General features: G+C 28.7%; 2 protein-coding genes across 2 annotated transcripts in view; one reads left to right on the top strand and one right to left on the bottom strand.

The window, feature by feature from the left end:
- Positions 1 to 26548, top strand: part of LOC142328065 (metabotropic glutamate receptor 1-like) — a 589241-nt gene that overhangs the window by 491997 nt on the left and 70696 nt on the right. The gene's annotated exons all lie outside the window — the stretch shown is intronic.
- On the bottom strand, positions 15533 to 22576 carry LOC142327694 (uncharacterized). Its single transcript, XM_075370943.1, has 2 exons — positions 22294 to 22576; positions 15533 to 19454 (listed from the first exon to the last, which is right to left on the bottom strand). Exon 2 carries the CDS (start codon positions 19452 to 19454, stop codon positions 18150 to 18152), a length of 1305 nt encoding a protein of 434 aa, XP_075227058.1. The 5' UTR covers positions 22294 to 22576; the 3' UTR covers positions 15533 to 18149.

Here is a 26548-nt window from a genome sequence, read left to right on the forward strand (position 1 = left end):
TCAGTTAACCGTGTTCATTTACTGTCTTATATAGCTAGGTTCTAACTCTTAAAATACCCTACCACCTCTCAATAATAATATTCACATGATGTTATTCTTGCATTATATAAATTATCTACTTATGAGTGTGTGTGTGTGCGTGTGTTTTTTATTTGCTCGGCAAAGTACTTAGACCTGTTGGGATCATTGTACGTCCTTCACACAGTTCACTACTCCATTGACCTCAAGACATTGAATACAATATACTAGTGCATTGCGCTTTCAATGACCTACCACCACCTAACGTAAAGTAACACTTGAAAACGTATTTCCCATTCCCTCTACTATATTTACACTCTTACTTTACTCTTCAGTTGTACAAAGTTCATTGAACTTTATCTAAATTACGCAAACAAATACACAAAAAATTTTACCTTATATTTAAACGATGACAGCAAAATTATAATCTCCTTTCCACTTGTCTTTCAAATAATTTCATACTTTAAAATCCACGTTCACTTCTAATCTTTTTTTTATATTTGTATATAATTTTTATTATTATACTTTATTTAAAAAATTGACATTTAATTTCATATTTAACAGTTTTTGTTAGTTCATTGAACTCTATAATAATTAATAAATTAACAAAAATATACTTGCAAAAAAATTTAAATACGGTGGAAAATTTCAGTGCGTTGATATTGAAATTAATTTTATTATACTCGTACATCTTGTATGTATAAAAAAAATAAATAAACAAAAAAATTGGCTTTAAGTTAGGCACAACCTGAGATTAAAAATTTTAATTTCAAGTTGAAAATTTTCTAATGATACGCATTTTGAAACAAAATTTCCGGATTGAATCATGTATAGATCCGCGTCCCCGCCACAAAATCACACAAAACAAAAAAGAATTTAAAAAGTCTTCATATTTTCAGCACGAATTCATTAGAAACAGAAATAAAAACAACGTAACACTAATAGAACGGTTAATGAAGAAAAAATACAAATATTAACGGAAGTCTATTCCTATATAAAATACGGAACGTAAATCGTGACATATGACTTTCAATCAAGGTAGTATCAAGATCATTTTCAGACATTAGAGAGTGTGTTATACTTCCTTGACAGAGCAGGCAATCTTTACTGAGGATAGGATCAGCCCGAAAATAATTATACTTAGCAAAACATTGATCTTTCAGGACACCTGAGAATCGATTTTTTTTTTAATGAAAACTTATCTATCCGAAGAAATGTGTATTATTCGATATAATTAGATTGAATTATACTGAGTTCAGCCGAACCCTTCATATAAATTAAGCTTTTTAAGTACGAAGGCTTTGATCTTTTAAGAAAAATATTTATAAAAAATGAAAAAATCTTCTTTTTTAACTGTTATAGTAGTTAATTATTAATTAAAAGAAGAAAGCTGTAAACCAGCGTCGTTTAACGTTTACTTCGCAACCGGTGTATGAAAATTCGTTGTAATTTATAATTATATTACACGCCTAAGTGTTCCAAAATGTTAGTCACTAATATGTTCCAATTATTTTGGAACTCTCTGATTGTAAGGAATAATCTTTTTCTTCGCTGAAGGAGGGAAAAACACTTCCAGTCGCCGCCTGCCCGCACAGACGGCAGTGTCGGACTCTCACCGAATAAAACCTCTCCCCCTGGTAAAACATGCCTCGCTCCAGCCTTTCGGCATAGCTTACGGGCATGCTGTACTTCTCCTGCCGGGTTTCAATAAGTGGTTTAAAGAGTCCTGGGTATCTCAACAATAGTGCGATTCCTACGGGACCTCAGATACTTCCTGACCTAGACTCTCTCATCTCCACCCAATCCAGTGATATCAACGAAGAGAGATACAACAAAATGGCATCGTTGATATCTCTCTTCTGCCATTTTTGATTGAACGATGGCTCGGTTTCCAATTGGCTTCAATGTCGACCAGTTTATCCAGTATAGGTCTGCGAAACTAAGCTTTCCGGTGATTACAGTGCATTGTAATTTCTCTTCGGCTCACCTGGAGCACTCGAAGAAGATGTGGGCAATTGCGTCATTTAGTTCACAATAGTCATACCATGCATCGTCTTCTCCTACTGTTTTCGAGGTAGGTTCATCCTGTTTTTGAGGTACCGTGACCCATCAGGTGCTGGGCTAGCCAAAAATTAACCTCCCCATGCCCCCGACAGACCCACCTTTCCACGCTCGGAATGACCTCGTGCGTCCTTCGGCCAGTAAGGGCAGCATCCCACCTCTCTTCTCACTTCTCTATTAGTGCGGTCCAAGCCTGTCTCCATTTTCCCCAGTCGCTTATCAACACATTCACTAATCCTGAGATCCAGTGGCGGCACCCCAGCAACCACAAACTCCGCCTCGATTGAGTCGCTCCTATATGCAGAAACGATCGGAAAGCCATCCTCTTCTAAACCTTGTTAAGCATGTTCTTGTACTTCTCGTATTACAAGGTTCTAAACCAAACTGATGTAGCATATGAAGCGACGGAACTTACAACTGCGGCCAGTAATCTCCTTATGAATGCTCGTGGGCTTCTTCATGAGTTTGACGAGCGCCGTCGTCACTTTTTCAGATTTTTTTAATTTTTCAAAACTTTTTTTAGGTTCATAAATAAACTTTTAATAATATTAAAATAAAATTTCATCATAATTCACCCCCCCCATATTTCTTTTTTGTGGTTCCAAAAAAGAAATTTTAGATGTCTTTTTATTGGTTGTACAATTTTTAGTGGAATTTTATTTCATTTAACATAGTAATCGTAGAAAAATCAAAAAAGGATTATTGAACCAATTTTTTCAATTTCTAAAATGTTTTTGAATTAAAACATAATGATAATTTTACTATAAAACTCCCACCCTAAAAAATAAATATTAGGTCATTATTTCATCTATAATTATTTTTCTACTATATAAAAATGAATAACCAATGACAGGAAAGTGTGACAACTTAGTTGTCAGATTTTTTAATAATTTTCTCATACCCGGTGCGAGTTAATGACAAAGCTATACAAAATATCTTAAGAACAGTCGAACAAATCTAAACTTAACATCTTTCTTTAAAAATTTAAATTCCTATATTTTTATACATTTAAATCCAATTTATTTTAATCGAGCATAAATTTCTCAATTAAAATAAATTGGGTCTGTCTTGAACGACCACACTATTACTTTACGTATTTTGGTGAACAACCTTACTTCAGGTTTAGTTACGGATACTAAGACAGAATATATAACGTTCATCATCAAAAATTAAGATCATTTTACTTATCTCCCGCTGACAATCTACAGTATGTTGAGAAAGTGTAACTAGTTCATAAAAAGAAAAGAAATACTAATTTTCAAGAACAAAATGATATCCATTAGGCATTTATCAGTACTCAGAATATTTTGTATTTCTAGATTCAATTTTCCTTTAACGTATCTGTATGACTGATAAATTCATACCCAATTTATTAGTTTAATATAGAATGAAACCAGTCTTTTCAATTAGAGACAATTTTTTTTTTGTTCATTTAAAATTCATTTGAACGTATTCAGTCGTTATTTGAATGAAGCTCTTTTATCATTTACTTGCGATTATCGGAGGGGGAGAATAAATTCGTTATAATTATTGATCATGCAGGATAATATTGATTCATAGATGAGTCTTATACATTCATAATACATATCGTGAATGTATTAGGCTGTAATTTGGAGTAAAGAGTTAAGTTATAATTCATTAGTTTATTTAATAATCTCTATCCGCTTTATTTGTCCCCTTATCTTTCAATTATTCATGTAATTTTTGTAAACAAAAAGACATATTTGTTGTATGTTATATATCAAGGTAAATTATCAGCTAGTAGTTTATGCATATATTATAGATAATAAAAGTCAAATACATCAGTTAAAGAAGTTATAAATTAAGGAAAAAAATTCACTTACACGCTGCTAATTAAATTATTACATTTTATAATGTAGTAATTATTTTTACTTATAATTTAAAGGGTTTTCAAACTTAAAAGTTTTATTAAACTTTTAAATTGTTTGATTATATTAATAAGAATCATTATAATCAGTAGCACAGGTAAAACTCTTTTACCTTTATGTCAACGGAAGTGGCACATTCATCGGAAATAATATTGTTTCACATTCATTTCCGCTCATAACTAATGATAATTTACTCTTATCCTTAGTTAAAATTCAGAATATTTCAATAGCATTCATTATTAAATGCACTGAATAACTGAAGTGTTAATCATTTGATTGCATTACGAAAATGTGTAAGTTTGGCTACAAGTATAAAATTATAGGATATAAAATACAGAATAATATTGAAATACCGAACTCGAATTTACAGCTGTGTGAAACGTATAAAAATTTTTTAAATTCTTCTTCTTGACAAGAAATAATTTTTTATTGTTCTTTTGTGATTTAGGGTAATCAGAGCTGTGGATTATTAAACATTGATTAATTTCAGTAGAAAAGTATTTTTACTTTTCCGAAGATGAAAAAATGCCTGAATTTAATGCCTTGAAACATAAATTTTTATACTTTTTAATCTTTTTTTTTTTTTACTTACTTTTTCGAATAAGAGGCCATTATCCCTAGAATATGGCATAAAATTTAACTACTCTAACAGCAAAAAATCTTATTCTAGTCAAACGGAATAATATGCAGCTTTTAAAAAATATACAATGAACAAATTACAGTAATATGTAACAGTAAATAAAATAATTAAATACGTATGGTCAGAATTCAAATGAAATCCCTCAAACAACTAATTTAAATAAAACTAATATATAAATGAACAGAAAATAAGCTATTAATGGTTAAATAAGAAACTTATTATCATTGCCGGATTCCTTGGCAGAGTGGTAGTGTCTGTATGTGGAGTATCCGGGTTCGAGTCCGGTCGATTGTGGTATTTTTTTGAGCATGTGCACTAAAAAATTCATTATTCGTCAATAACTGATATTGGATATCAGTTTATCTTTACTGTATAAATAACTAAATATTTGAATGTTATAGAAATAAGTAAATTGTATATAATTAAGTTTGAAACGTTTAAGCAATAGATTTAACGAATTATTAAAATAGTGTAAAACTCTAATTAGCAAGGCAAAATGTATTCAATTTCAATTGAACAAAAATGTCGAATTTTTGAGATAAATAATATTAAAATGATATAAATTTAATGATAAAAATTTATAGAGGAAGAGGAAGTTGAGGAGTATGAAATGGGAGAAACAATACTGAGATCTGAATTTAAGAGAGCATTAAAAGATTTAAATGGTAGAAAGGCTCCTGGAATAGATGGAATACCTGTAGAATTACTGCGCAGTGCAGGTGAGGAAGCGATTGATAGATTATACAAACTGGTGTGTAATATTTATGAAAAGGGGGAATTTCCGTCAGACTTCAAAAAAAGTGTTATAGTAATGATACCAAAGAAAGCAGGGGCAGATAAATGTAAAGAATACAGAACAATTAGTTTAACTAGTCATGCATCAAAAATCTTAACTAGAATTCTATACAGAAGAATTGAGAGGAGAGTGGAAGAAGTGTTAGGAGAAGACCAATTTGGTTTCAGGAAAAGTATAGGGACAAGGGAAGCAATTTTAGGCCTCAGATTAATAGTAGAAGGAAGATTAAAAAGAAAAACAAACCAACATACTTGGCGTTTATAGACCTAGAAAAGGCATTCGATAACGTAGACTGGAATAAAATGTTCAGCATTTAAAAAAAATTAGGGTTCAAATACAGAGATAGAAGAACAATTGCTAACATGTACAGGAACCAAACAGCAACAGTAACAATTGAAGAACATAAGAAAGAAGCCGTAATAAGAACGGGAGTCCGACAAGTAACTATCTACGATACTTTTTAATATTTACATGGAACTAGCAGTTAATGATGTTAAAGAACAATTTAGATTCGGAGTAACAGTACAAGGTGAAAAGATAAAGATGGTACGATTTGCTGATGATATAGTAATTCTAGCCGAGAGTAAAAAGGATTTAGAAGAAACAATGAACGGCATAGATGAAGTCCTACGCAAGAACTATCGCATGAAAATAAACAAGAACAAAACAAAAGTAATGAAATGTAGTAGAAATAACGAAGATGGACCACTGAATGTGAAAATAGGAGGAGAAAAGATTACGGAGGTAGAAGAATTTTGTTATTTGGGAAGTAGAATTACTAAAGATGGACGAAGCAGGAGCGATATAAAATGCCGAATAGCACAAGCGAAACGAGCCTTCAGTAAGAAATATAATTTGTTTACATCAAAAATTAATCTAAATATCAGGAAAAGATTTTTGAAAGTATATGTTTGGAGTGTCGCTTTATATGGAAGTGAAACTTGGACAATCGGAGTATCAGAGAAGAAAAGATTAGAAGCTTTTGAAATGTAGTGCTATAGGAGAATGTTAAAAATTAGATAGGTGGATAAAGTGACAAATGAAGAGGTATTGCGGCAAATAGATGAAGAAAGAAGCATTTGGAAAAATATAGTTAAAAGAAGAGACAAACTTATAGGCCACATACTAAGGCATCCTGGAATAGTCGCTTTAATATTGGAAGGACAGGTAGAAGGAAAAACTTGTGTAGGCAGGCCACGTTTGGAATATGTAAAACAAATTGTTAGGGATGTAGGATGTAGGATGAGGGTATACTGAAATGAAACGACTAGCACTAGATAGGGAATCTTAGAGAGCTGCATCAAACCAGTCAAATGACTGAAGACAAAAAAAAAAATTAGTGTTCTTTTTAACAATATAAAATACGAAACTTGTCGGTTGAAATAGTACATTTAATGATTGAATGAATATTTTTTTGATGTACGCACTAAACTATTTAAATTTGGTTAATTTGTCGTTAAAATTTAATAATTTTCTATAATCTATAGCACTGAACACCATAAGCTACAAAAAACGCTATTTTTTGTCAAGAAGATCCGTTTCAGATTTATTTTCTTCCAATTTTTCTTTATTTTTCTAAAAATAAATTACATTAATGAAAGCAATTGCATAAATTAATAAACAAAAATATCAATGTTTTATCGTTATTATGTAATGGATTATTAAACTTTATACATATCAGTGGTAAAAATATAATATTATTTATATAAGACAGAGTAGATTTAATGTAGTACAACCTTAGATATGCAACAATTTTTTTTTTCATTTTGTTAACAACAATAACAAAATATCAAAGTATTATAATCGGCCATAAAAAAATTTTCATTGCTATTTGATGCTTGTCATTCTCAGTTAACCTACGTTCTCTTATATAAGTAGAAAAAAATTTAAACCATAGCAAAACAACAACAAGGTTATTTTGTTTTGTTCGCACGTAACCTTGGTTTTGGTCCTTAGTTAATTAGCTTCCCATCGCTGCTATGAGTGATTTACGCGTGAGCGTTGCAAATACTGCATAATGAATTCTACTGGATATCCTGTCATTTATTTTTCTTTCATGATAAAATTATACTATATTTTAAACATCAATTTTTCTTTAGTTTGGTGAAATAGTATACCGTAATATTACGCATATCATAAAATCTGTTGTCCTTGATGTGGAAGATATATGACAGAATTTTCCGTAATTTTAATGCTTATTTATTTGACCGCATGATTATATTTTACTCATAATGATCGCCTCTTAAAAGATTCATTATTTTTTATTAAAATCCTTTACCTAAAATAATTTCAAGCATACTTTATCAATTAAAAAATATAATTATTATTTAGGCCAAACATTTAAAACAAATTGATTCAATCCGTTTTGTTTTTAATATTATCTGTATGGTGCCGTAACCGAATAATTTGTAGGCGATCTCAAATAAGAATAATTCAATAATAATATCATAATCAATCAAGATGGTTATCTTTGTAAAATTTTGAGAAAATTGACCCCAAAAATCGATCAACCTCCACCCCCTGGAGATGTTGACCCAAACATTTTACCCAACAGATTTCCCCATATACACGAGTCTCTAAACACGATTTCTTCAAAATAGGTTTATCAAGTCAAAATTTATTAACCTTCAAACTCGTACAAATTTACGAACATTACCCCCCACTTTATTTTTGTTTTCATGAAACGTCAAAAAATAAAAATAACCCAATCCTATTTTTTTGTCCGTACTTTACTTTCCTTCTTGTAGCATAACTCTAGTGCTATGATGTCAGGAGAGTAAAAGTAACTTTCATTTGGCACAGCTGGTACCTCAAATATCTTAAATATTTATGAGAATTTAGAACAGATATAAAGTAATAAATGTTTTAGTAATTAAATATAATCTTTAATTTGAGAAAGCAAATTTTCTAGTTTTAGCGAAGAAAAATACATGATTAAGTCATTTATTTTCTTATCAACAAAATTACCTTTTTGTTAGGGTTTTATAACTTTTAAAATTGATCAATAAACTAAATCGTTTATCTTCTTTGTTTACCTTTTACAAAGTTCGTTGAACTTTGGAACACAGTGATTTACATTACAATTTTGGAACAAAGAAATTCTTTCACTTATTACTTGTACTTATGAATTCCACTCGTTTGGGTGCTTAGAAACAGTTATATTTTCAGTAATATATTCTACACGTGTTTATGAAGTTATCTATAAGTAATTTTATTGATATCTATGTGTTAAAGTATTTCTATCTATTAAAAAATATTTATTAAAATGTTTAGCTACTTCAGGAAAGATTGGTTGTCTATTGAAATTATTGCGTAGTTTATTTGATTTGTAATAAAATGCTTCAGTCATTCTTACAGCTTAATTATTATTATTGCATTCAAAGTCCTTCGATCAAAAATTAAAATTTTATTGGTGTAATTCAACCAATCAAACCTATTTATTTTAGCTAAACGAAATTATTTTACTATTATACACTATATATAGATATGTTTAATATCTGTTTATTCGAATAATTAATGGAAATTGATAACTAAAACTAAAGAATGATTACAGTAATCAAAAGAGAATAAAAAATTCATTATTTTCTTTTGAAGTTGTGTAAATTTTCATTAATATTTTTAGCGTTTGCATATTATAATCGCATCATCGTTGTTTACCTCCGAGATTATTTGTTTAATATATAACCACCCAATTTCAATTAACCATTATATATATTTCTTACTAAATATAAATCATGTTTCTTACAATTATGTTTCTTACTTCATTAACAGTATGTCATATTTAATGTAACGTCTGATATTATGTAACTGAAAACACAATTTTCAATTTTAAAACTGGGATTTTTTTCTTATCTACAATAAAATAAATTATAGGTATGAAGAGAAGAAGAAATAGAGGAAGACAAAAAGAAGAAAACAGGAGAAGAGAATAGTAATTAAAGGTATGAAGAGGAATTATAGGAATAAGAGCAATTACAATATAAGGTTTTTTTAGCCTCCAGGAATTACCGTTCAAGTATTACTTCAGAGGATGATTGAAAATGATATGTATGAGTGCAAATGAAATGTAGTCTTGTATAGTCTCAGTTCGACCATTCCTGATACATGTGGTTAATTGAAACCCAACCACCAAAGAACACCGGTATCCACGATCTAATATTCAAATACGTATAAAAGTAACTAACTACCTTTACTATGACTTGAACGCTGGAACTCTCGACTTCCAAATCACCTGATTTGGGAAGACGCATTAACCACTAGACCAACCCGGTGGGTTAGATTCATTTCCCAGATATAGCAAACCAAACGAACTATTTTGAAAATTTACATTCTTCGCAAATTATTATAATTTAAACCCAACGAGTTGTCTAGTGATAAACTCATTGTCGTAAATCAGTTGATTTCGAAGTTGAGAATTTTCAGGTTCAAATCTTAATAAAAGTGGTTGTTTTTATTCGGATATAAATCCTAGTTCGTGGATACCGATGTTCTTTAGTGGTTGGGTTTCAATTAACCACATGTCTCAGAAATGGTCGGATTTTGTTCAAGATTACACACTTACCAGTACAGTTTTGTTACATCGATAACTTGCTAATGACTTTAATTGATGATGCGATTATAAAAATTTAATTTATACAAAGAATTAGCTGCAGGGAACAATTCATAAAATAATTTTTTTTTTATTTTGCTTAAAAGCCCTTTAAACAAATTAAAAATTAAAATTTGACAAATATTCCAATTTTGAAACATCTTCGTGATTTTTAAAATCGTTAAAATAAAATTTTAAATATATATCAGTATATATATATATATATATATATACATACAAAGGATTGAGTAAATGTCTATATTTAAAAACAAACTACAAATAAATGAATGAAAAATAAACATTAAAACCATTTTTTTTTTATACGTGATATAAATAAATATATAAAGAAACAATGTATGAATAACAATATAAATATAATAATATATATAAATATAAAAATAATTGGTGGAGGGAGCTACGGGGAGGTCGTTCCCCGTAGCACGAGCAGACCAGTAGGGCCACACTCATGGCCACGATTGGGGTACGGGCAGAGGGAAAGATTTACGCAGAAGAACGCTGTTTTCGATGATGGAAATTAGGGCACCGTGCGGAGTCGTGCAGTGCGCCGGATAGGAGAGAACAATGCTTTAATTGTGAGGAAGCTGGCCACCAGTGTAAGGATTGCAAGAAAGAGGCTAGATGTCCCTCTTATAAAGCGTGAGAACATTTGCTCGGGAGTCGTGGCTGCAGGACCTGATAGAAGCCATGAGGGTCGTTCACCTGTGGAACAGATTTGAGCTGTGCGGCGTGAGGTTTGGCTGCTGCTACGCCTGGATGTTAGATGGTTCCGGATGGACAACCCTGTCCGGGAAGGGTGGGATTCTCCGGCATCTCACTGTTGATGATCGGACAGGGACCCCTTCGGGAGTCTCCTTATTTGAGGCATGACAAAAATAAAGACAGTGTCTCGGCTACCTGGGTGGGGCCTTGGGAACGGCATAGCCGGGCCCAGGATTACTGCCCACGCGGTTTGAGGAGATGGCATCCCCCGGAGCTGTTTTAATGCTTAAGTGCGGGTCCGGCTCTGAGCGGCGGGGTAAAAATTAAAGGAGAAAAAAAATATATATAAAGTAGTACGAAATAAACTGTATATTTAGCAGTTTATAAAAAAAATAATAAATAAATAAAAATATTTCTTAACTAAAATTGACTCAGGGAAAACATAATGTCGATCTAAACATATAGTATTTATTCCATGTGAAAAATGAAAAATGAACTTAAATAACAGTTTAAACTACATAAATTGCTCTTTAAACTATATATTCGCCGTGTAAGGCTGATAATACCATTAAGCGTATGCAAATTAAATTGAAGTCCTATGAATCACATACCTTCACTCTGTTTACTACAGAGACTGGTTGTATTCAGTACAGCCATGTTAAAAATTTAGAAATTTTTAAAACTCAAATAAAATATTTATTTTTGTAATTGAGAAAAGCTAATTTTTAATATATTAAAACAGCAGCCAAATTTTTTTTTTAAATTGACATCAAACTTTTTTCTCCTATAAAATTTTTGCTAGATTCCAGAGGAGTTCGGAAACCCATTAAAAATTTGAAACGTGTTTTTTTTTTTATTATTTTTTAATGATATCCTGATGGATGTAAAAAAAACATGTTTTCTAGTATAATAATTCTTTAACCTGTAATTTTTTTAAAATTAAAAAATATTTAAGATTTCAATTTAGATTTATGATAAAGTAGCTTTTCTTTTATAAGACTTGGGAATCGGTTCAGCCATTTTTACGTGATGCACAAACAAAAAACCTTTAAAGAAATAAACGTTTAAGGTAAAATTTCAATTTTATATAGTGAAATGTTTTATTTCAACATATTACCAAAAAAAAAGATTCTATAATAAGCTAACTTTGATATAAATTTTTAATATTTAAAAAAACATTTTCAACCCGTTTCCGATATTTATATATAATTTAATATTTTTCCACAAAGAAAACAAAAGCAATCATAATATTTTCTTATCCTGAACTTTCCTTATCGAACAATGACCGGATTTTTACAACTCTGATTGACGTATGTTTATTGACAGTACAAAGAATGATACATTTATACTATTTATCGATAAAATGAAGGGATTCAATAATAATTTACACGTGTTACCCCCTCTACGTTTGTCTCGGCTATTTCTTTCAATTTTTTTGTTTTGTTTTATTAAGATTTATTTCAAAAGTATAATTGTTAATTATAAACTATAATTGCATATGTATATTATCTAAACACCATTTTTAAATTATTTTTTTTTATTACACTAACTTTTTTCTATTTATTTTCATAAAACTTTCTATTCATATTTTTCTTTTCATTTATTCTATAATCTTTTTCCTTTTTCACTATTTTCGTCTTATTTTTACCATATAAAATAAGCAATAAGTTAATTATTATATCGGAGGGTGATCGGATCGGCAACTTATCAGTTCTTTCTACAATTTATATGTATGTGAAATAAATATTGTTATTACACGGAGTAGTCAACTCTTGTAATTAAGTATATTCGTTTGTAATTAATACCGCTTATTTAAAAGGTAGTTTAATTTTAGGGTTTTAAAGTAGTATTTAATCTATGCGTAACAACTTTTTTAGAAAATAAATAAAGGTATTGTTGATTTAATGAGACGTATTATTGAACGTGGTTTTGAAAACTATTTATTTAAGGACATTTTTATGGTAATGGTTCTCCTACAAATAAACAGCGCCAAAAATAGTTTACGTACTTTGCAATTACAAGTTATTTTAGAGTATTTTGAACCAACTGGTTTTTGGTAATTTTTTATTATTTTTTAACCGAGATCCTTTTTCTTTCACAATCTTTTTTTTCATATCATTGCTAATTTGCAGTAAGTATTTATCTTAATAGTTGTTAAGACACGGTTTATTGCTAAAACGAAGTCCATGCTTTACAAATAGCTGAAATAGAAATTATGTAAGTGGTCAGCAGACTGAAACGGACAATCGTCAAAGTTTGAAAAAATATTTAATATTAGATTTTCAGTATATTTAAACAATAATCTTTTATAAAATCTATTAATGAAATTGCGAAATCATAAAATCAAATTGCACTACATAAAAACAAGTTAAAGAGATTTATTTTCTATTTATTTATTTTTTTACTTTCAAAAGGTTTTCTTCAAAAAATTGAATTTACAACAATTAAGCCGAAAGCAAGAAGGTTTAGTAAGTTTTTTCATCGTTTATTATAATAGAAATAACGTTTAAAAGCAGGTTTTTCTATTTTTTCAAGATACGCAGTTCGACTTTTAAATAATCATCACTATATAGAATGGAATAAAATAAAAATGAAAATGAACAAACTTAGATAAATAAATCCAAAAGTAAAACGTAAAAGAACAAATATAAATAAATAAATAATATGAAATACTTAGCAATAAAATAAGTTTGTTTTACCTGGAGCCTATTTATGGAAAAAAAAGAAGAGAACAAGGAAAAAATTCTTGTGCAGTTCTGCGATTTTTTATTTTTTCTGTTTCCTTTTGATAAAATATCAACTTATTCTAATATAAAATTTAAAAAAAAAACTTTTGATCCATAAAAAATAATTACATGTCAAAAACGTTAAAATAAAGATAAAATTTTGTGTGCTGAGAAAAATATGTCTTAATTCTTCAATAGATACCGCAGGTAAAGAAATGTCAACGTTCCAACTTGCAGCAACATAAGGAAACACGATTCTAACTTTCCCCGCTCAAATTTTTCCGACCTTAAATTGAAACTAACTCAAGAACGACAACCAATCTTCATCAAATTTATACGTGCATAATTTCAGATTAACTAAACCATATCTATTATAGCATATCTAAATTTCAATGAAATTTATTTCGTAGTTTTGGATATTTTCGAGTACAAAATTCTATACATAGGCCTATAAATATATATGTATATATAAACAAACATATAAAGAAACCACAATTTAAGTGAATGATATATTCGCACTCCTCATACCTCAAAACGTAAAGAATAATTCATATTCACACCCACATACTGCCACCTTACGACCAAAACTAATACCGTACTTTTCTTTGAAAGGTCAGTAAAAAATTGAGAATAAACGTATTAAATGTTGGCCTGCGGATAGGCCAAGCTGAAATATATTAGATTGCAATTAAAATAAATAAAATAACAGTTATAGTTATTAATTGATTTATTATTTCTTTTATTTTATAGTTTACCTAAATTTTTCTTGTAGATTCTTGTATATTTTTTTACAACTTATTTGTTTTTATTTTTGCAATGTTTTGCTGTTGTATTTACATTTTTTCTCCTTCCCCCTGGGCCGGATCCACAATTAAGTATAACACAGCCCACCCGAGTGTCCATATACTCAAAGAGACCTTCCGCCAACCAGTTACATATCCGGCATGACAGGTCCGCCCGCCGGTCGGATCTTTCCTCCATACTTGCCTCTACCTTCCAGAGTAGGGTAATCAGGCCAGACTATGTCGTTCCTGGGACCCACCCCAGAAACCGGGACTCGGTCTTTACGCCAATGCCTCTAACGGGGACCCCGGAAGAGGTAGCCCCACCGGGACTCGGTTTTTTTAGCGCGGGGGTTTTGGAGTCCTCGTGCTTCATCTCCACCGCCCAGCCGCGCAAGCACGAACGAGCGGTGTTTCCGTAGGGAAACAGCCGTCCAACACCTCCTCGCTCCCCCCACTTTCTCGTGACGACTCACAGAGATCCTCATCGTGACGACACGCACTCCTCAGTCTCGTGGCCTTCCATGCCTCATATTTCGTATGTCACAGGCGCTGTACAACCTGTCCGCCGGTGTCCCGGCTTCCCGCAATTGTAGCAGAGCTGCGACCTGTTGGTCCCCGTACAGATCGCCGAAATGTACCCCACGGCCCAGCACCGATAATACCTGTTCTCATCCTCCCGTCCGTAAATTAACCTAAAGTCAAGGGTATGAACTGAAGGGCTGCGAACAACATTTTTAGTGGTATGTTATTGTTAATTTATCTTGAATTTCGAGACATTTACTAAAGATTGGCTAAATAAAATTAGAACTAGGCGCGGGGTTCGTGCTTCGGCGAGCTCGGTTAGCTAGTTCAGAGGGCAACGATGTAGGACATTCAAGATATCCGGACGAGGTCTACAGCGAAGGCAAAAGCTGAGTTTAAAAATCACCGATGTAAATGTGTACCGAGGCATTTACATCGCTGGCATCCCAACGAAGCCTGGCTTATTACTATGAGATTTAAAAAGTTAGTGGGCGAAAGACGACTCCCGTTAAAGCCCATCAGAGCTGGTAACGGAAGGAGGGTGTGTCAAGGCGGTTGTAATCCCCTACGAGGTTAGGATGGATATTCTCCTCCTCCCGGATGACTGCCCTGCAATGTATCCCATCCGATTTTGATTCTCTCTTCCGTCATACTCAAATTTTATTATTTCCCTCACACACACAACCTAATCTAATATATTCACTAGAATGAATTTTCTTTGGTCTATGGTATAGAAAAGATTGAAGAAGATTAATAAAATAGTAAAAATAATTAGTAATTCCTTAATAATTTATTTTTAACTTGAAAATAATGAACAAAATTTGATATAATTAGTATATATATGCTTTAATCAGTAAATGTACAATGAAACGCATTACTTTGATTTGAACAATTAAAAATTCTGTTTTGTTTTATAGTACGGTAAAAAGGATTCACTTATAATTTACAATAAGGTAAAATTTGGTATAAAAACTCAAGCTATATTTAAAACAAACTTTGTCTTAATTATAACAATTTAAAATTACAATACTGTTGTTACCTATTTATACTAGTATTATACATAAATATAATTTATACATAAACTTTAATATAATGGTATATATACTCTATAAATATATCAACTAATACAAAAATAAATGCTTTCAACATTACATACATAATTTTGTTTTTTTACTTAAAGCTTTTGTTTATTTAAAATATAAATTTAAAGTATCCTGATTTTGTTCGATATTTATTTGGTACGAATAGAACGTTAAAAAACATATTTTCATAACATTTTAATTCGAATTAAACATTTTTTTCAAGTTGTATTAAGAAACAACGCAAAAAAAACTTATTTGTCGTTATTTTAAAAATATTAAAATGAATTTCGTATGCTCTATTAAATTAGAAAAAAATTTGTATCTTAGATTTTACGTGTATATCCAGTTATTAATTAATTTATTATAAAATAAATTCACTTTGTTTTGAATATACTGAATAACTGAATATAGTAAGTAAAATATAAATGTAAGTTGGTATTAGTTCAGGATGATTCCTAGACAACATAGTAGCACCAGTGAAAGTTTCACCTTTCCACTTCTTTTAAATGAGTAAAAAGGTACTACAATTTTGTATGGAATTTCAAATATATAATAAGTACATTCAGCAAGTTTAATAAAATAATAAACAAATATAATTTACTTTTAACGTACAGAACTCGCTTTCTAATTAAATTTTTGTTTTAATATTAACATAATATACACACAACCTTAATTTAGTAATGAACTTACATATCGTTCATTTTAACATAACTATAATCTAAATTAAATAATTAAAATGATATTAATTTGGTAATAAATAAAAAAATACGTTTTTTATAAATAAAATACTGTTAATTTATAGGCTACCATTTAAATAAGAAATTCTTATAATACTGTTTATATTTTAAAATATAGGAACACATAACTAGTTGAATATGGTTAAAAATATTAATATATGTTTTTATTTTTTTCTTAAGAAAACCATATTTATTTTAATTTACTTTAATATGAATTCCCCAATAGGAATTTAATATTTTTAATTTATTTATAGCAACTTTCCAGTATGAAGAACTTCATTAAATATAATGTTTTCATAAAATATAAAACGAAATACTACGTAATATTGTAAAAATTATCATAATTTTTCATAAACAAACGTTTTATAAGTACAACACTTTGCTTGTAATTTAAATTTTTTATGCGTCCAAAACATTCACCATTAATTCTACAATATATTATCCCTTAAAAGAATATAAAAAAAATGTTGTACATGAATTGTGGAGTTAGTACAATAAAATTATGGTTAATTATTAAAAAAAATATATATATATATTTAAAATTAAATGTGTTTTAAAAAATGTAAAAATAGTGTTTTATTTCGTTTGGATGATATATCTCATCCAAAAAGAAGTTAGAATTTTTACAGATTTTTTCTTTTATTTGTTTACTTGCAGGATAACCAAATAAAATTATTATAATTGTTATGTACAAAAATAAGTAAAAAAATTTATTTCAACAATAATAGGTAAAGTTTCACATATAATGAATTTATTATTTTTTTTAAGTAGCTCTCAGACATATGGAACCGATAAAAACGTTTATAGGATGTCTTTATGAGTAAAACTCAGCATTTTTTTAACTGAATATTTTGAATTTATGGCTCTAAAATTTTTAAAATATTTAGTTCTACCGTTTGTTGTCTGATAAAACTATTATATATCCTCCTAATTTTATTATTTTTTAGTACTATATGAATCAATTACCTTTTGTAAAATACGTTTGTTTTTATATGGTTACATTAAACAAATTTTAAAATTCAAAGATAGAAAAGTCAATATATATAACGTTCATTAAATTTACATTGGAGATAATTTACAATTATTTTTTTTTTAAATCTACTATAAAATTTGATAATGTTTATTTGATCATTATCAAATAAACATCTGATAATGTTCATCAAATTTTTCCTAAACAAATTTCTAATAAGCTTTTTTAATCTTTTTAAGCAACTTAGCATTAAGAGAATAACACCATAATAAAATTATACATAAAAGTGTGATATAAACTTATTTGAAATATATTATAACTTTCTAAATATTTTTGTTTTTAAACCAAACATAAAAAAAGTATTTTCACTAATTCTGCAAGCAACGAATAATATTTATATGAAACACTTTACTATTCATTTACTACATAATGAATTAATTATTTTATTTTAATTAAACATGTTATAGTACTTAATAAATTCACTAATCTTTTATTAACTTACTTCTAATAGATCTAAAAACTTAACTTATTAAAGCTGAAAATTAAAGCTATCGTTGTTCATCTTTTTTATTAAAGCTGTTTGATAGTTTTTAAACCGTTTATTATTACTTTTTTTTAAATAACAATATTGTTTTCGATATCATCAATTCCAAATTTGTCAATAATATCATAATTATCTTCGAATAAACCTTTTTTATCGAAATACATTAATATATTTGGTAATAATTGACGATATTTTTTACCTTTAATACATTTTAAAAATGTATTATCTTCAGCTTTCCAATCTGTAATATCTTCTTCGTCGATAACACCTTCCGGATCTCTTATAGATAATGGTAAAACGGATACAGCTGCATATAAGCCGTAGAAATCTGTTATCATTAAGTCTTTATCCAGTTGTTTTTCTGATAATTGCTTTTGTCCTAAATTTATTAATTCCTTATTAAGACAATTGATGTATATGTCAACTAATTCTTGTAATTTTGTTTCACGTACTTCCTCTTTTACGCTCGACATAAAAAAATACTGTAAATCTAAAGCAGGTGTAGCGTATCTACAACATTGAAAATCAATAAATTTTGCTTCTTCAACATCACCGGTTATATCATTGTATTTAAATAATATATTATTTGTCCATAAATCTCCATGATTTAATACGTTAAATTCTTTTGATTTTGTTGCAAATATACCTAAATCCCATAGTTTTTCACAGAATTTTTTCAAATTTTTACTGTAATGTTTTAATTCGTTGTTTTTATTATTATTATTTTTATTTAATTCATTACCTAAACATATAAATGGTTGTTTTAAATATTGCTCATTAGATTCACGTCTTGTTTGTCTAAATAATAATTCTTCTCCGACTAAATCAATGTATTTTTTATTAATTTTTTTAACTGCGACTGAGCCAGCGTGAAATTTAGCTAGCGTTTTCATTACAATCACACAATGATCGAAATCTAATTGTTCTCTTCTGTCGGCCATTTTGTAATCATCACTTAAATCTTCGATTACAATTTCTTTATTATTATTATAAATAAAATTTTCATTATCGCAATCATCATCATCATCATCGATTGCAAAAGATTTATTATTTAAACATTTTGGTCCTAATTTACAATTTATACATTTTTCAATTAACGGTAGAACTTTATTATACATATACATTTCTTTACTCCATAATCCAGAATCTTGTATTAATGTTTCCATAACACCTTCTGGTAAACATTTTATTAAAAATTTATTTTTCATATTATTTTTTAATTCAACTTCTACTCGTAATAACGTACTGGCATAATTATTACCTTTCCCGATTGCTGGTTTTATTTCATAATTAATTATATCCATTAAATCAATATTTAACAATCTGCATATATATATTTTATTTATCCATTCATATTTTTTCGTCCTATGATCCATCTATAACAAATTAAAAAGTATTTATTATTTAATTAAATATATTTGGATATATAAAAAATAATTATAATATACTAGTAAGTTTCTATCCAGAATAAGTAGCAATCTATCAGGAATAAATTTTGAGAATCGCTAAATGTATATTATCTCAAGTTATACAAAACATAGCGTGTACTGAATCGGTATGTTTTATTAAAAGTCTTTCCTCCGAGGTAATTTATGAAAATGTTTTACGGACCGGTAGTACCCTTCTAAATTTCACATAATCATTACAGTAGATTATGATTTTCCTTAAAAAGGCTCAAGTTTTTATTCGGGAGCGGAAATATTTAGTAGTTATAAAAATTAAAAAAAAGGATTTGTTGTAAGATTTATTTTTTAGTTAAGATTTATTTTGCTATGATCTATGATCTTGTAAGAAATATGCTTAAGCAGTAAACTTACAAAGAATTGGAAAAAGTAAAAAAAAAAATTAGTGTAGAATTTAATAGTATCAAATTTAGATTCAAGAAATAGAAAGAAATGTTTGAAAATATTTCTGTGTAGTGTAGTGCTTAGCGTAATAAAATGTGGACAATAATTAAAACAAAAAGAGCTTCCTCAAGATTGAAAGTAAATCTTATTTTCTTTATCCCTTAAGGTATCACAGCTGAAGGAAGAAAATTTCAAATTATCAATAAATGTTTTTATTTATTTTTATTAATTTTATATATATATATATATATGTATATATATATATATATATATATAATTATAAATATATAAATAAACATATATTAAATTTATATCAAACAGTAAAAATGTAGGTCAAGTACGAAGTAAACTGTTACAAGCGTAAATGATTTATTATTTATTTTGATAGATTATAACTCTACTTCTCGTTTAATTTATACACGCACAAGCCTGGGCGCATTCATATATACTCACAAAAGCTCGTTTGCTAAACTTTTGTATGAAAGTCTGTATAATATTAATACAAAATATGTTTCTTTCTAGACAATTTTCTAAAAGTAGTCGCAAATATATTAAAGATAAAAATATATGGATCGATTTTATAAGAAATTAGACAAAAGTAAATTATATTTTTCGGAAGTAGAATTTATGAAAAACATTTTGTATTAGTGAAAATTCCTCCGTATATTTCTAGTTTTCTTATTTACTAATTTTATTTTATTTGATTTTTTTACATTAAAATAATTAAAATTATTATATTTTTAATATAATTGTTGTAGAAGTTTAATAGTTTATTTAATATTGTTTTTAGAAGATTATAGAAGTTTTTGTTATTGATATGATTGTTGTTATGTATACGACTACTAAATTCGAATTGAAATGATGGACTGTATGTTTTTGCAATTATTTTGTTTACAAATAAAATTTATGAAAGTATTTTTGCTTTGTTTATTATTATCTACGCCAATAAAAACAAAACGTTTGGTTTTTGAGTAGACTTTTTGGCATTTCATGGATAACTTTTTTCTCAAAAATTCCCGATCTTTATTAGAATCGTTAGTTAATTAAATTTATTAAATTTGATTACAAATTATATTTTTATAAATTTTTACATAGCTAATATTGTGCAATATTTAAAAAATAAAAACTATATGAAATTTTCTAATTTAAATTAAATATAAAAAGTTATTATTTATTCTGTGTAAACCTTTGTTGACTATCTGTAAAATTGTTAACTAACCTGCATTTTTTAGATTTATTTATTTTGAAAAAAATATCTATTTATAAGAATAAAATAGTATTTTTTTCATTTCATTAATTGAATTAATTTTTTAAATTAAAAAAAAATCCTATTAATCGTTAGATGATTTTTAATCTCTTAAGATAGCCTGTCCTAAGAAATTAAATATTTTTACTGTAATACCAATAAAAATTAAAAAAAAAAAATTAATTAAAAAAAATTATACATTTTGATAGAATTTTAAAATCGATTTATTTAAAAACAATCGTGTAAAAAATCAAATGATAATATCTCTTATATTCTTATATTTAAAAGTACCTCAAAAATTTAACTTATCATTAATTTGATACATTTTTAATGTATATAATTAAATTATTAATAAAAATTAATTTAATACTCGTAAATTTTTTCCTGTAGCAATGCGCTTAAGAAAGAGAAAAATTAATTAAATCTTTTGATTTTAATCTAAAAATTATGATTTAAACTTTTCTGTTGCACTACATCTAAAATTATAATTCTGTAAAAATGAAATAATATATGTTTGTCCTATTTTCTTATTTATATTACTCACGGGTCTCTTTTATCATAAAATTGATTTTTTATTTTGTTAACATTGTTTTATTTCATATTTTGTACCAAAGTTTTTTTTTTTTAATATTTATTCATTTAGTTGGTTTCTTATAAATAACTTATTTTATAATTCATTATCAAATTATGAAATAGGCTACTATTTTTCCTTTTTTTATTGAAATGAAATGCAAACAAACGCAATTTCATTCGTTTTAACTTCGCTTAAATGTATATACATTTTTTTATATTTACTAAATAAATAGTAATGAAAATTTAAAAATACACAATTCAAAATATTAGGGTATATTATGTTTATAGTTTTTTTAAAAATAAGTTATCAAAATAAACATTTTTGTCAAATTTGATTTTCCTTAAAAAATAGATAAATAACTCATATTATATAAAATTTGAACACTTTTTTAATCGTAAAATATTTTAAATTAAATATTTCCTATGGGACATTTATAACTTTTCTTAAATTTTTTTGATGTATCTAATCTTATTATTTCTTAAAGTATACCAAATACCTTAATTTAATTTTAAAGAGAAAAACAAAAATTTAGTAAAATGTATAAATACCTTTTAGTTTGGAGAAAATTTTTTATTCGTAGGTTGAAATATTTTCGTATGTTGCTTTAAAGTCACAATAAACTTAGAGAGTCTTATATACCAAAAAGGTAATTTTATTTATATAATAATACATATATATATAGCAGGTAACACTTTAGTTAAACTAACTTTACTAAAAACACTAAATAATTAATAAATTTGTATTGGTAAGTAATGAGTGAATTGTAGCGATATCAAAATATGTCTGTGACATTCTCGGTTTTGCATCCAGTATTTATTTATTTGTCTCGTGTATTTGTGTGCACGTGTGTGTGTATCTATGTATGTACTTATGACGAGGATTCATAGGCGGGGGTCTTCGTCCCCACGAACCACTCATAGTGCGTTCCCCTTGTGCAGTACCCCGACCAGCTGAAGCGAGGCCTATGTACGTAAGCTTTAACTCTACCAAGGTCAATAGATTATTATTACGCGGCCTTGACATTATCACACCAAATACTAATTAACTGTTAATATTATTATTACTTAATTATAATTATTAATTTACTATATGTTATTTACAGATTTTTGTCAATAATATGTTTTATTTAATAATAATCTAGTGGCCCCTTGCTGCTTCACAGCGTTATTACTAGAAAGTAATGTTATATATTTAAAATAATCGGCTAAAAACCTATTCCGTTTACAATTCACCCCCAACCCCCTTGTTTTTATCTTTCCTTCCCTACCACAGGTAAACTTCGTGTTCAAAACATATCTCCAGTCAATCAAGAGATTCTACCGGACGGATCGGGCTGTTTTTTTTTATTCTTCTCGAAATGGCTAGCGGATGTGTCATCAACCGTCGGCGGATTTTCAAAGTGATTTCACTGTGAGTAATAACCTTGGAAAGTTCCTCAATTATGGAATAAATGAGGATTATTTTCAGGAATTTTCAGAGGAGACTCAAGTTTGGGGTCCGGTGTGTCATTCCAAAGAGAATAAAAAAAAATCAGCCCGATCCGTCCGGTAGAACGTCCAGACGGACTGGAAACAAGTTTTCAGCCCCAGTTTTTTAATATATAAGATAGAGCTTTAATATATAAGATAGATATTTTAGTTTATCTTGTAATAAATAGCCAGCTCCTTTGTAATCATCTTAGCTAAGAAATGCCCATTTTCTGATATCGTTACCTGAAATTTCGTACATATCGTTCATATAGAAAAATTGTTATGGTAAAAAAGATTTTTGAGATATTACTATTAGGAATCGGGTAAAAAAAGGGATAATCAAAAATGTTTCATTATTTAATTTTTTAAATGAGATCAAAATGTCTCATTTCTCCTACAAAAATATTTAAATTCTACTTACGAATGCACACATTCCTTCTAGTATCAAATCAGGATTTACACCTGAGAAAAAACTTATGACAATTACGAGGGATATCTCTAAAGTAAAGACCTCTGGAAAATTTCTCTCCTTAAAGTTGCCAAACCTGTGTCGTTCATGGCCACACTATTAATGTACACACTGCGTTGTTGTCTGTAAGTTGTCGCGTTGTAATATCTTTGATTAGGTGTGAGTTATTACGTTATATAATGAATAGGAAAATCGATGTTACCGCCGACTGTGAAATACGTGGATTTATACGTTTTTTAAACCATCAAATCCTTAAGCCGGCTGAAATTCATAGCCAGTTGGTTGCTGTGTACGGTGATAATGTAATGAATGAAAGAAACGTCCGAAAATGGTGTGAAAGGTTTAGAAATAACAAAGTTAATGTGCACGATGAAGAACGTTCGTGGAGGCCCTCAATAATCATTGAGAACTTGTTGAAACTCGTCAATGATGAAATCGGAAAAAATCGTCGCTAAATGATTTCCGACCTGGCCCTTCTTTTTCGTGATGTTGCAAGAGCTGTTATCGGTCGCATTGTTCATGACAATTTAGGCTTCAGAAAGGTTTTTGCACGTCAGGTGCCGCACTTCTTAACGGAAAGTCACAAAAAAATCCAATGGGATCTGCTTTGGAATTTTTGAAGCGCTATACAGAAAAAGGTGATGAGTTCCTTAATTCAATTGTTACCGGTGATAAAACATGGATTTCGTATTACACTCCAGAGACAAAACGGTAGTTAAGTGAATTGCGTCATCCTCAGTCAGCAACCAGACCGACAAAGGTCACAAGCCACAGTCATTTGGACGCAAACTGATGGCCACAGTCTTTTGGGATCGGTTTGGCATACTTCTGATTGATTTCATGCCACATGGAACGACTATAAATGCAGAAGCCTTCTGCGAAACTCTACGTAAATTACGGTGCGCCGCTCAAAATCGGCGACGTGGGGCGCTAACCGACGGCGTCGTTCTGCTGAACGATAATGCACGTCTATATATTGCGGGTCCGATACGTGATTTACTAAGACCATTTGGATGGGAAATTTACAATCACCCGCCATATAGTCCGGACTTAGCTCCTTCTGATTACCATTTGTTTGGGAAATTGAAAGAATTTTTGAGCAGTAAGTAATTCGCGGGTGACGATGAACTTAAAAATGCTGTTAATCAGTGGCTATATGGACTGGCGGCAGAATACGACGAGGGTATATTGAAGATGGTATATTGCTACGATAAATGTCTTAATTCTTGTGGCGATTTTATAAAGACGTAGGCTAGTCAAAGGTATGTAGTTTAATAGAATTAAAAGATATTTTTGAAGTTTTTAGAATACTTTTTTTACAATGAAACGGTCTATTCTTTAGAGATAACCTCTCCTAAATAAAACGTTTAGGTTGGAGAATGAAAAATTATTATTAAAGAAAAAAAAATACTATTTTGTAAAACAAAACTATTTTTTTCCTTATTTTTTTATCATTTTTTAATGACTTTCCCCATAATTTTGATTGCTGATTATGGAATTTCTTGTTAATTACATTTTAAATCGTCTTATTTTGATTTTGATTTCATAGTATTTTATTTTTTTCTAAAAAATTGGTGAATATATTCACTTTTATATTTCATCTAATTTTTTTTTTTTAGTTTCCATTTAAAATTATTAATCCTGTTTCATTTTAAAACCAAATACTTCTTTAAAATAAATAAATAAAATTAAAATGAAAAAAATATTTGACGAGTATTATAAATAAAATAAAATAAAGTACTAGTTTAAAATAAAATTTACTATATAAAATAATATTTTATTTTATTTCCGTGCTGCTATAATTAGTCTTTAATGGAAAAAATTAATCCCAAAATAATGGGACTAATTATTTTTAATGAGACCATATTTTACATCTAAGAAACGAAAAATCTAGCTAACAGAATGATTAAATCAAATTGAAAGAAAAATAGAAAGAAGAATGTAGAGGAGAGAAAAAACAATTTGTTTATGTAAGTAAGTTTGTGCTCACCCTCGTTTCAAGTAACACGCCACTATTTTTCTACGCTTTATAGTCGAATAATCAAATATGGTCAGTACGAACGGATAAATTGCTTAAAAAATTCAGTTATATCCCGATTTTATTATTTATATACTAATATATTTCAAATTAAAAACAGATAGTTTTATAACATTCATTTACTGGATATTAACGAAAGAATAAGCCATGCTTTTAGACTGTCTTGAAGTTAAGTAGAAATAACCATCAGAGCTGAAAAGTTCGACCTGTCGTGAAAATTGGCAGTTTGCATTTTAGTTATGACTCATAGATGTTTTATCTAAAGTATAAGTTAAATAAAAAAAATTCCTTTTGGCACGCCGGAAGGCGGAGGTAGATTTCACCGGGGAAAAGTAGCAGTAGGTGAACTCGGATTGTACAAGCTCGTATCAAACATTAATTTCCATGTTTTACGGACATTGCGTTTTCTCATTAGACTACAAGCTATTGCTAAATTTATCAAGACTTCCTTATGATTCCTACGCCTATTAAGAGAGCTATGATTTTATTTGTCCTTGAAACCCCATTTTTTCAACCCCTTGGCCCTTATCCAAAGAATAACAGGAACTTTAAACTAATTTGATATTTTACTTAATAGAAAGTTATAGCGATATTTTTTTTTTTACTGTTTTTTATTGGTTTTGGTCATCCCTTGCCGCAAGGCAAAGTCCTATCATAAATTATTTCAGACAAAACGTTTAGGTAGTGTTTACAGGACTAACGACCACTTTAAACCGATTCGATACTGTGCCTATTAAGGGAGGTATGATGTTGTTTGTCTTCAAAACCCCATTTTTCCACCCCCTGGGCCAGTGGTTGGCTATATCAAAAAACTTTACTTATGTAAC

This window comes from Lycorma delicatula, chromosome 7, assembly GCF_047948215.1.
Source record: "Lycorma delicatula isolate Av1 chromosome 7, ASM4794821v1, whole genome shotgun sequence".
Taxonomy (NCBI): domain Eukaryota; kingdom Metazoa; phylum Arthropoda; class Insecta; order Hemiptera; family Fulgoridae; genus Lycorma; species Lycorma delicatula.